Below are 12,821 nucleotides of genomic sequence, written 5' to 3' on the forward strand. Positions count from 1 at the left end.
TTTGTGCAAAGTAAAATGTATCAATAAATAAATAATATTACCTTAATTACCTTTGTAATACCTAAAAAATCAACACTAAATTTAATTTAAAAAAAAAATTTGACAATGCCTTAAATTCTACATAACACTTTTAACATATAACAATAATAACTCCATATCACTCAAACATTTTAAAAACTATGATAGAAAATAAGTTTATTCGATTATTTTCGACTTTGAATCTATCAAACCCTAGATTTTTATATTCATTATTGACAAAATCTTCACAAAACCTATCAAATTCCGCACAAGCCTTTTTGTAATCAGTAATAGAATTTCTAGTTGAATTAGGAATATTTGTAGAATCTACATTTATATTACTAATCTCTAAGAGATAATCAATTAAATGAGTGGGTTTTTCAATATAAAAGCAATGCTTTTTATGAACTCTAGCTACATTATTCAAGAGTGCTAAAAAGGATAATTTCACATATTGTGCTCTTTCTAGATAATCGTCTGCTATTTCATTCAAATTTAAACTCCCAGAATCAGAAAACACATCATGTAATAAGTTATTTTCTTGTATCCAGTCAATTATGTTTTCTACTATGTTTTTTATTGGTCCTAAACAATAAAATGTTCCGTTATCATGCCAAATTGTTGCTTTTTGCAATTTGTCCATTGCTATCTTTAAATAGTTTAAAAAGGTCTGAATATTTCGAGTAGTCATATGAACATTTTTTAAACATTCAATGTATATATTTGAATTTTTCCATTTTTTGATGTTAGTCTTTTCGTGTTTATACAATTCCAAAGTTACATATAAATGTGAATTGAATGTTTTTAATAAGTCATAAAATCTACATCTTAATAGTTGAGTGAAATACTGCTTTTTGAGATGAAAATTGATATTATTTGCTTTATCTCTATGTTTTTGACAGAAGTTTTCCATCTGTGTTTTACCAAAAAGTAGTGTAAAACCTTATTTTCTCATTTAATCATAGCCAGTGCCAAACAGTCAACCTTGGGATTACTGCACTGATTAACAGTCAGATCGCATGTCCTATTTTTTTAATTATAGTTGTATTCATAAATGTTAGTTTTCATAGTAGTGATTAACTAATATTAGCTACATGGTAAAAGAAATAACTAGTAAAATAACATTGGTTGAGTTGAGAATAGTGAAATAATTAACTGGGATGATATTTTGGCAAGATAAAAAAATAGAATGATTCATTTGTAAAACAGGTCAGTTAAAATGTAAATGAATAAAATCGCAAAGAACTTCGTCATCGTTTTAAGGGCATAAATGAAAATTAAAAAGAAACATTTTTTAAGCATAAAAACAAAGACGAATATGATCAAGTCAAGAATAGGATTTTATATGGAACCGGCAGATGGAAGTTTATAAAACCATGGATAATTAGGAATAGTGATTTATGCAAAGTAAAATTTATCAATAAATAAATCATATTACCTTGATTCTAAAGTCAGTACTAAATTTATTAAAAAAAAAAATTTGACAGAAACTAAAATAATTTAAAATACCTTAAATTTAACCAAATACTATTAACTTATAACAACAATAACTCCATATCACTCAAAAATTTTAAAAACTATTATAGATAAAATAAGTTTATTCGATTATTTTCGAATTTGAAAATAATTAATTTATCTTATCAAAACTTAGATTGCTATATTCCATCCTTATAAAATCTTCACAAAATCTATCAAATTTCGCACAAGCCTGTTGACAATTGGTAATAGAAATAATAGTTATATTATCAATATTTATAGAATCTGCATTTCTATTACTTTACATCCTTCTTGTACACGAATATAATCTATTACTGCAATGACATAATCTAAATGTTTATTTTTCACAGTTCTTGGATGTAAAGTTAATACATGCCATAACTGAGTAAAATATACAAAAATAAAAATTTCGAGCTGCATTTTTAAAAAATTCATATAACTGAAATCTTTATGTGATTCTAATATTTTAATTTATTTTACAATTTTCTTTTTTATAGATGAATCAATATTCGTTTTTACTAGTTAATGAGCGAATATATTTTTTTTTTATAGGTATTATACCTATTATATATTAAAATGAAACGCTTAAACAATAAATCAGATTCATTTAATAATTTAAATAATATTTTTTAGAATTTTTAAATTTATTTTGGCAAATGTATTTTATATCCATAAATAAAATTAATTGAATCGTTTGAAAGTGCTATTTTTTATATCTATTATTAAAATATATACCTTTTCAGTTATGTCTTTATTTTATAAACTTCAATACTTATCATTTTAAAATGAAAATAATGATAGAATTTTATTATACTATAATACTAAAAACGTCAATGACAGAATAAACAATGAAAAAGAGTCAACGCCTATCTAACGGCAATTTCAATTCGATAACGGCCAGTCTTTTTGGAAGGGATCAATACTGATAAACAATTCGATTTTAATTATATTTCTCTTTAATCGCCTTATCTAGCGGTCAGCGGCAAAATAATGAGAGGTTGACACCGCTGTGTCAGAAAAAGGTTATTTCGCGTGATAAAATAAATAAGTAGACATAACAAAAATCATAAAAGGTCCACCTTCGAATTTGTGACGTTACATGTTATTAAAAATTGGCGTAGTAGTACAAAACAAAAAAGCTGTACTTCTAAGGTATGGGTATTCAAATAAAGATGAAGTTCTTTGGTTCAGTAGGGGGATGAAATTGATATCATAACATCTATGACCCCTCCTAAATCCACCACTGATTTTACATAAACATTAAATTAGTTCAATATAACTAATATAATTTTAATTATAATAATGTTTTATACTGCTGTTTGTAGAATATTAATAAATGTATAAAAATTTAATAAATTACTGATATTTTTCTTAAGTTAATGTAACTGTTGAATATTGATTTAAATAATATAGTATTTATTTTAATAAATGAAAAGTTTATTGTTAAATAGTTAAATATAGCTAATTTGTTTTAATATTTCAAACAAAAAATTATAAATAATAAATTAAGTAGTAAATAATTATTTAAAAAAGGACGGTAACACAGTGTGGTCACGGCACAGTGGTGAAATGGCATAGTTAGGACAAGTATAGCTGATTTTTGACAGTGATTAAAATCACTGACATAAGAAATGCTTTGTGACAAATATGTAGATAATGTTTAATTTTAGGAAATTGGTGTATTATTTCTAAAGCCAAATGAAATTCTATTTCTTAATTATACCCTTATTACAGGTTTAATGATATATAAGTATAATATATTATTAAATATTTAATAAATTTGTTCAACTTCGACGGCTATTTGCACATAGAAGATAGCTCATAGTTATATGAGTATATATCATATCATATAGTGTTCTATTCTAACACTTTCTTAAAATTAAAGACTATCTGCAGATTTTCATAGAAGTGATTCTTATGATAGTGATTTTAATCAATGTCAGATATCATCTATACTTGTTTCAACTATGTCACGTCCACATTGTACTACCGTTTTTTAAAGTAAAATTACTATTTTGATATATTATTATTTTTTAAATTATTATATTTATTTTTTTTCTGCTAGTAATATATAATTAAAATTAATAAATATTTTGTTTCTAATTGCAGTAATAATTAGTACTAACTGTAAATCAATTATTGGTTTACACATAATTAATAGTTAAGACATAAAAATATAGTAATAAATTTTTCATATAAATTTGCCCCATATACCCCCTGATTATTATTCATTCAATAAGCTCGTATTACCTAGGAACTCTAGAAGACGGCAAAACTTTACTGTATAGTGAACAACGAAACTGTACTCTTATTATGAAGTACGACACGGAATTTTACAAAGTGTCAATAACCTTTTTCCTTTTAAGGAAACAAAAAAAAAAAGACGTTGAACAAATGATGTAGCGGCACTCGCCGAGAGAATAAAAAAAGAACAAGAAAATTTTAAATAAATAAATATATATACGAATATTTATTTATTTAAAAATTAAACAGCAAAATAAAACTGAGAATGATACACTAGTGCTATAGTAATATACAGGGTGTTCAGTAAGTCAGGAAACGGGTTTCTATTGTTCTCATTGTTACAAACAATGAGAACAATAGAAACCCGTTTCCAGACTTACTGAACACCCTGTATATATAAATAGTACCTTACAAGTACGTCGCAAGAAAAAGGAAGGTGGGCGTTAGTTCGCGTAGGACGTCGAAGGCAAGATAGATCGTTCACCGCCGGCGCTTGGTGGTCGACCGCGCTCCAATAGATGAACTTTGCACCCTAGTTAGATAGTGGGGGTACTCTAATCAGGATGGGCTCGCAATGTAAAAAGGCGGCTGATGGAAAAGACGAGGTGACCGTGTATTAAACGTATCGCAAAATATACAGTACCGTGTCAACTGTATGTGGTACTAAAGGTACCACCACTTCTGGCATTAACCTTTATTAATTAGAATTCAAACAGGGCCATATTTAAGTTACATTGAATTAGTAAATTACCAGAAAAGTATCTTTTATTAACTAAAGATAACTTTCAGTTATTTAATCAAAATTATAAACCAAAAATATATTTTCCCCAATTTATACTGTTGTTTAGAGAATTTGATTACAATATTTCAAAAGAAAAAAATTGTTTATTTTATTTTTAGTAATTCAGCACTAATTTTGTTCCATATACAATCGGATTATCAATAGTAGTTTAAATATCCCTTGTATACTACAATACTAGTTAAAAAAATTATATTTTTCATAGAATATTGCGCAATAATTTTTTCTTTGTAGAATAAAAGAATTTTCTAAAATGTTCACTTATGTAAAATCAATATTTATGCCAACAGATCAGATGTGCACGATGTAAAATCTTCTTAAGAAGTAATCATAAGAAATGCAATACGAGTTAAAATAAAATATTGTTTTTGTTATGAAAAACCCTTTCTTTTCAAAATAGATCTTTAAATGATTAGCCAAAAAGTGCAACATCTTTAAATATTGCTAATTCATCTAGAAATCCCATTACCGATTACAAAGAGCTAGTAAGGAATTGGATGTGCTTTGTGTAGATTTCATCAGCAAAGAATATAGAGATATAGAGTTCTATAGAATTTATTAAACACTTTTATTATCATTTTGAAATCATTTTGTTTCAGTCAAGAATAATTGATAAAATTATTTTATCCATTATAGCATTTAAAATTCACAAGTACTAGTAGGGTTAGTATTGTGTTGAAATCATAAAAATTGTCATAAATAATATATTTTATATTATAGTTAAATCCTTTAACCAAAAAAAAATTGTTTTACTAACTTAAAATTTTAAATAAATTATTTTTATATAATTAATCATGATTATAGTACAAACTTTAATAATATATTGTCGTGAAGTTTAATAAAAAAATGTGTGTTGTGTGATCGCCATCTTCTCAAAAATTGATTGAAGTCTATTAATCATTATAATCATTCGTCAGATAATAATAAATAAAATATAACAAAATAAAATACAAATATACAATTTAATAAATAATCTAATAAGGAGGTGATTTAGTGACTTTAATATTATTCTTTTTACCATAGGTTCTAAATATCCAATTATTAAATGGAGTCCTATTTTCGGCCATCCACTCTATTAATAGTTCCTAATAAGCAAAAAAATTTTTGAAAAGTATAAACATTAGACTTCCAATATTAGTTTTACTTCTATTCCACGGCCCCTCTGCTAGTGATAAGAGGCGACTAATAAGATTGCGTAAGGTTGATAACCAATGTAAAATTTGGTCAAAAAATATGAGGAGTCCTGAACTAAACTTAGGCGGATTGTCTTATAATGGGTATATACGGTGACAACAGGTGAGAGGAAATAAAGTAGTTAGTGATGGAGAAGGCCTAATATATAAAGTATTTGTTACCAGCCAGACAACTTGTTTAGTAGCTGTTTCATAATTCATGTGCACAGTTCTATCCAGCGTTTGCAGTGATAATGTTGTAGGAGATATTCCTACATATGTTGGAACATTCCACAACTTAGGTACTTAGACTTTAAAGAGCGATATAGCAAAACACAGTAAAATAATAAAAGAGATAGAACAGGGCTTTTTGAAATACCCCTTGGATTATATGAAATGCCAATATTTTAGAAGACTTTCTTAACTGGTAGATATTTAGTTTTGTAATTTCAACTTAAGATAATATTGAGAAAAGATGAAGAGTGATATAAACTTTACTAAAAATCTGTTTTTACCATTACACAGAGAAAATAACAATTATTGTTCTGTGTTGCGCGTTCTTTTCACCTATATTTAAAAATTATATTACCTTAAATAGAAATAATTAAAAAATTTTCTATACATTTCAATACTCAAATTAAATATTCATAATACATAACACTTAGGTATACTTTTATACCTAATTTGAAATTCATATCACAATTTAAAGTGAAATTTTTGAACAAAAAGTAATAATTTACAGTTAGCAGATTTGAGAATTCTAATTTTAAATCGGACTTTCAATGTACAAAAATAAATCATTTTATTATAAGTAAATTAAAATAATATTGGTTTGAATAAAATTCGTTTTGAATATATATAGATATATATTTTTGTCCTTTTTGAAAGAAGAAAAAATATGTGATGTGAAGTGTTGAACCTTAAATTAAAAAGAAAAAATTAAATATTTATTAATTTACTTGTATAAAAGTAAATTTGCTGACTTGAAATGTAAATATGGCTCTTCAAATATTAAATTATAGTTAATTGGTACTGGGAGTTTAGCTAGAATCCTGATCAATATAAAATGATTGATCTGATATTTTCATTATATTTATATTGTTAAGCTTAATAAATTTCTTCTACCTTGATAAATGGGTTTCCAGAAATATTCGCATTCAAACATTTTATATATAAATAACTTATAAACGTCATTACTATAAATTATATAAATTATCAAACATAATCATGGAGATTTTCATTGCATATTCAAATAAGTTGGGTACAATCAATACATTTATTTAATAAATTAGCTGTTGAATATTTTTCACATTCTCTTATACATAAAGTCACGATTTCAACATAATTTTTTAATATCTGTATATATTTGTAGTTAAGTAAACCAACAACAATACTAAATATGTTTATAACATTTTCTTTGTGAATTAGTTCTACAAATGCTTTTTCAATTGTCATATTCTTGTACTCACGATTCAATTGCAAATGTTTAATCGATTCCCATCCTTCTTGAGCACAAATATGCTTTACTATTATAATAACATACTTTAAATATTGATTTTTCATAGTTCTTGTATCTAAGGTCGATAGATGCACTAAGTGAGTAAAATATATATTTTTAAAATATGGTAATATTTTAATTTTGGGATTAATCCTTTTTTTTGGAAAACATAAGAATCGTTTTTACAATTAACAAACTATTAACTTTTTAATATTAACTATTAAATTATTATAAAAATGAGCACTCAAACAAATAATACAAAGGGATTCTTTTATAAAAATAATATAGTTCAGTTTTTTATTTTAGTTTTCGAATTATTATTAGTAATGATCATATTACGTTTACTCAAGATAAACACAACCTTTGCAATCTATAATAAACAATAATTTTATTTCTATTGTAGAAAATATAGAAAAAATTCGTCGGAACACTAAAATTCATCTAGCAAAGCCAACCTCAAAATCTGAAATTCAGCCTTGTTAAAATTGAATACAAAAGGTTATAATCCTTATTTTAATTAGTCTTTAATTAATCTTAAATAAAAATCTCTTATTAAGATTAAACATTTTATTAATATTATTTTAATTGTAATTTATTTTACTTGAAAGTAAAATATAATCAAATAATAAAATTACAATTTCGATAATATGAAAATGCGAGAGTAATAAATATTAATTCTGATCTNACAATTTCGATAATATGAAAATGCAGAGTAATAAATATTAATTCTGATCTCATATGGATCCCAGTCGTCAAATCGCTTAAAGAAGAAGATCTACATTTCTTGTTGAATAACGTGCCCGTTAACAATAAGTTAGCGGTAATATTTACGCTAGCGTAACATTGTAAAAATAAAGTTTGCAAAATAACGCTAAATATGCCGCTGAGCTTTAACTTTCCGATAGTTTAACGTGATATTGTAAACAACGACTATTAATGTTTCACTTCAAAGCATAAACCTGTAATTTTCACCAATTACAGAATGGCATAGGTAGCAGATAATGCAGCGTATTTAGAAATATTTTTAGCAATGTGCCTTTAGGGGTTTTTTCTAAGGTAGGTTTCAAAAGAAATTTTTTTCCTTAAAAATTTCTAACAATATGATTTCTGAAATATATTCCATAAATTGGGCTTCGTGTAATACGTTTAAGGCTGACTTAGGCGTCATCACCCCTCCGCTTATAATATAATCCTGATATGAAGGTATTTAACCTTAATACAAACATAATTATCTACTTGAACAGTAATCAAATTTAATTATTACTTTATAATGTCTTTCGATTTTTTCGTACTTTTAATAATTTGAATGAATATTTACCTACATTAATTCAATTATAAAAAATTCAATGCCAATATTTTAGAACACTTTCAAGATGAGCACTCTTTTTCTAAATAAATACGTGTAGTGTTTCTTTATTAGAACATTACATAATTTATTTGTATGCATATCTTGAAAGATAATTTTATTATTTCGTACATATTATATTAAAGACTAATTAATATAAAAATAACAACAAATTTTTATTAAATTTTATCAAACCCTAGATTTTTATATTCATTAATGACAAAATCTTCACAATACATATTTAATTCCTCAAAAGCCTGTTGACAACTACCATTATTTTTACTAATAGATGTTTCATCATTCTTTAAGACAGCTTTTTTAAAATTATAGGGTTTTTCATAATAAAAGCAGTGCTTATTATTAATTCGCTTTCCATTTGTTATCATTATTTTAAGAGAGGATATCACATACATCGCGTTATCATAATACTTCTCTACAACTTCTTTAATATATGGAATCTCTGGGTTAGCAAATATATTTTGTAATAGGTTTTTTTCTTGAATCAAGTCAAGTATGTTTTCTACTATGTTCTTTATAACAGATAAACAATAATAAAATCCATTTCCATGCCAAATTTTTGCCTTTTCTAATTTATCCATTGCCGTGTTTAAACAATTTAAAAACACCTGAGAATTACTAATAGCCATGAAAACATTTTTTACACAATCTGTGAATTTAAATGGATTATTTTTTACTTCCATAAAAAAATTATCTCTTTTACAACATTTTACAGTTCCATGTAAATGTGAAGTGAATTTTTTTAACAAGTCAAAAAATCTACATCTTAATAGTAAAGTGAAATATTGCATTTTGAGACGAAAATTGTTATTATTTGCATAATCTCTAAGCACACGGTTTGCACTAAGTAATTGGTCATTATGCTTTATATATAAATTTTCCACAGTCTTCCAGTTACCCTCTTTAAGTAAAAAATTCAAATACATTATTCCTTTTTCTTGTGAAATAGGATCAAATGGAGGTACACATAAAGATGTACATCTGCATTAAAAAATAATCCGTCAAAATTGTACAATTAAAAAAAATATATATAAAAAATTNATTAAAAAATAATCCGTCAAAATTGTACAATTAAAAAAAATATATATAAAAAATTATCTTAGAAGTATAATATTTTTACCATTAAAAATACATTTACCTCACATGTAAATTTTTGAAGAAAAATTAATAATTTACAGATAGCTGATTTGAGAAATCATATTTTTTATCGGATTTTAAATCAACAAAAAGGTGTAATTGTATTATAAGTCAATTAAAAAAATATTGGTTTAAATAAAATTCATTTTGAATACAAAAATGTGTATAATGAGGTGTAAAACCTTAAATTAAAAAGTAAAAATTAAATATATATTAATTTACTTGTATAAAAGAGGATTTAGTATTTTTTCAAATCCAAGGTTTTCGTATTCATTTTGTATGGTGATGTTGCAAAATGAATCAAGCATCATTATCACAAAATCGAAAGTACTTAAATGAGGATTTAGTGATTTGAAATTTAAATATTCCTCTTTAAAAAACAAATTATAGTTAATTGGTACTGGAAGTTCAGCTAAAATACAATTATTCTCTTCGCCATTTTCAGTCATAAAATATAAATGTTCAACGAATGTTTTAATATTTAATAGTACTGAAGTCGCATTTTCAGGTATATAATTACCATACTGATCAATATAAAATGATTGGTCTGATATTTCCATTATATTTATATAGTTATAGGCAAAATAAATTTCTTCTACCTTGACAAATGGGTTTCCAGAAATATTCGCATTCAACCATTTTATATCTAAATAACTCATAAACGTCATTACTTGATATAAATTATCAAACATAATTTTGGAATTTTTCACTGCATATTCAATGCGTCGGGTGCAATCAATAAATTCTTTTAATAAATTATCCGTTGAATATTTTTCACATTCTCTTATACTTAAAGTGACGATTTCAACATAATTTTTTAATATCTGAGTATATTTGTAGTTAAGTAAACCAACAACAATACTTAACATGTCAGTTATATTCATTTTGTCTATTTTTTGTGCAAATACTTTTTTTATTGTAACATTCTTGTACTCATCATGATTCAACTGCAGATGTTTCATTGAATTCCATCCTTCTTGGATACGAATATGCTCTACTACTGTAATAACATATTCTAAATATCTCGTTTTTACAGTTTTTGGATCTAAGGTCGATAAATACCCTAAATGTGTAAAATATATAAAAATAAAAATTCTGTACTGCATTTAAAATAAATCTGTGCTACTGAAACTTTTAATAGACAATAATAATTTATTTATGGACAATTTTCTTTCTTTTCGAAGAAATTAATAATTCTTTTTACTATTAAATTAACGATGTTTCAATATTTTATAGATATTAAATAATTACTTTTTTCTAAAAATTACTTAAACTAGTAATTTTTGTTTTGTTTAAATCATTTTATAAAAATAAATTAAACGATATAAATAATTTAATGATAGTACGGTTTAATATATTTTATTAATAAAAAATAATGTTCAGTTTAATCATACATATTGTTTGTGAAGTATTATTAGAAATGATGATATTATAAACATTTATGCTAAATAATATCTTAGCAACCTGTAATTAAATAATATTTTATAAAATAGAGGCTATTATATTAAAAAATATTATTTTTAAATTTTTATTCAGCATTAAAAATACTGAACATTTTTAAGCTATGGTAATATTTTAATTTTGGGATTAATCCTTTTTTTTGGAAAAACATAAGAATCGTTTTTACAATTAACACACTATTAACTTTTTAATATTAACTATTAAATTATTATAAAAATGAGCACTCAAATAAATAATACAAAGGGATTCTTTTATAAAAATAATATAAAGGCTTTAGTTTACTTTATTATACTCATTTTTTATATATATTTATAAAAACAATATAGTTCAGTTTTTTATTTTAGTGTTCGAATTATTATTAGTAATGATCATATTACGTTTACTCGTGATAAATACAATCTTTGCAATCTATAATAAACAATAATTTAAGAAATTTAATTCTATTGTAGAAAATATAGAAAAAATTGTAGATTTTTTTTTATTTAAAAGTCGTAATAACTAACCCGTTTTAATAAATTATTTGCATATTTATTTATCTGTTAGTAGCATATTGATAAACCAAATAAATTTAAAAAGAAAATCGATGCATGGTATTACCATAGTTAGATGTACCGTTCTCCTTAGTCGTGGAACACAGTCCTATTTGTTCCTTGAATTTCCTCTGAATTAATTTTTTTTGTTTTTAATATTGTTGTCACATCTTACTTGCCATATTTCAAAATCCAAATAACAGGCATTTAAGAAATATTATCCAGATGTGTAATGTTAGTTATGTGTCACTTATTCAGTAGGGCGTTTCCGTACAGTAACATTATCATTCAATTACATTCATTTAAGAGAAGTAAGGCAAACATTACAGATCTGGCTAGATGAATTTACAAAAATAGCATTACATACTTTACCATCTATCAAACTTAATATTAATTCATGTTTGCTTTAAACATTATATTATTTTTAGTAACTTTTTTATTTGATCATATATATCATTTATTTCTTTTTTTTTTTTATGATTTCTGTTATTTATATTTTTAAATGCCGTCTTATAGGTCGACAATATTTAGTCAACGTTGACTTTTAATTTAATTATCTATTTTAAGTAATCGTGTATTCTATGGCATACTTTCCATGGCTAATCAAACTCTTACAAAATAAATTACACGTTTTTTCAGGTAACTTTCAATTTAAAGAAAAGAATCCTTGTACATTTCTAGATTATATTTTAGGAAATTAATGAGGGCTAAAACGATCACCGCCTTTTTTGTTTTGCAAATTTATGAAAAATAGATATAATTCTTATTGAAATATTTTTACAGGTGTAATACTAAATTTTTCATTATTTTATTTATTATTTAAACTTTGTACTATTATGTGCAAACAAATATATAATACCCTCAAACTTGATAAATATAAAAAGTTTGTTTGAATTATTCATGAACCGTTTAATATATCTTTGACTTATTACCATTTTTTAGCTTACATACTTGATCCTAACTATTTGAATAATGGTTTGAATGAAGATCAACTGGATGAAACTTAGAAATATAACAATATTTTATCATCCAGAAATAATCACCTTTCAAGGTCATGGATTTTCATTAAAAGACTTTTAAAGTATTTTAAAGAAAATATTGT

At 24.5% G+C, this 12,821-nt stretch overlaps 1 protein-coding gene across 2 annotated transcripts; it reads right to left on the reverse strand.

Moving 5' to 3' along the window:
• Positions 1-8,714: 8,714 nt before the first annotated feature.
• On the reverse strand, positions 8,715-12,180 carry LOC126907277 (uncharacterized). Of its 2 annotated transcripts, XM_050688437.1 has the most exons (3): positions 11,787-12,180; positions 9,951-10,791; positions 8,715-9,572 (listed from the first exon to the last, which is right to left on the reverse strand). In XM_050688437.1, the coding sequence occupies exons 2-3, from the start codon at positions 10,688-10,690 to the stop codon at positions 8,753-8,755; spliced, it is 1,560 nt and encodes a 519-aa protein (XP_050544394.1). In that variant the 5' UTR covers positions 10,691-10,791; positions 11,787-12,180; the 3' UTR covers positions 8,715-8,752. The 2 variants fall into 2 exon arrangements, with proteins under 2 accessions (XP_050544394.1, XP_050544392.1); XM_050688435.1 differs by lacking the exon at positions 11,787-12,180 and having other exon boundaries at positions 9,951-10,936.
• Between the last annotated feature and the right edge of the window lie 641 nt (positions 12,181-12,821).

Source organism: Daktulosphaira vitifoliae, unplaced genomic scaffold, assembly GCF_025091365.1.
Source record: "Daktulosphaira vitifoliae isolate Bord-2020 unplaced genomic scaffold, ASM2509136v1 Scaffold_5, whole genome shotgun sequence".
NCBI classification, from domain to species: domain Eukaryota; kingdom Metazoa; phylum Arthropoda; class Insecta; order Hemiptera; family Phylloxeridae; genus Daktulosphaira; species Daktulosphaira vitifoliae.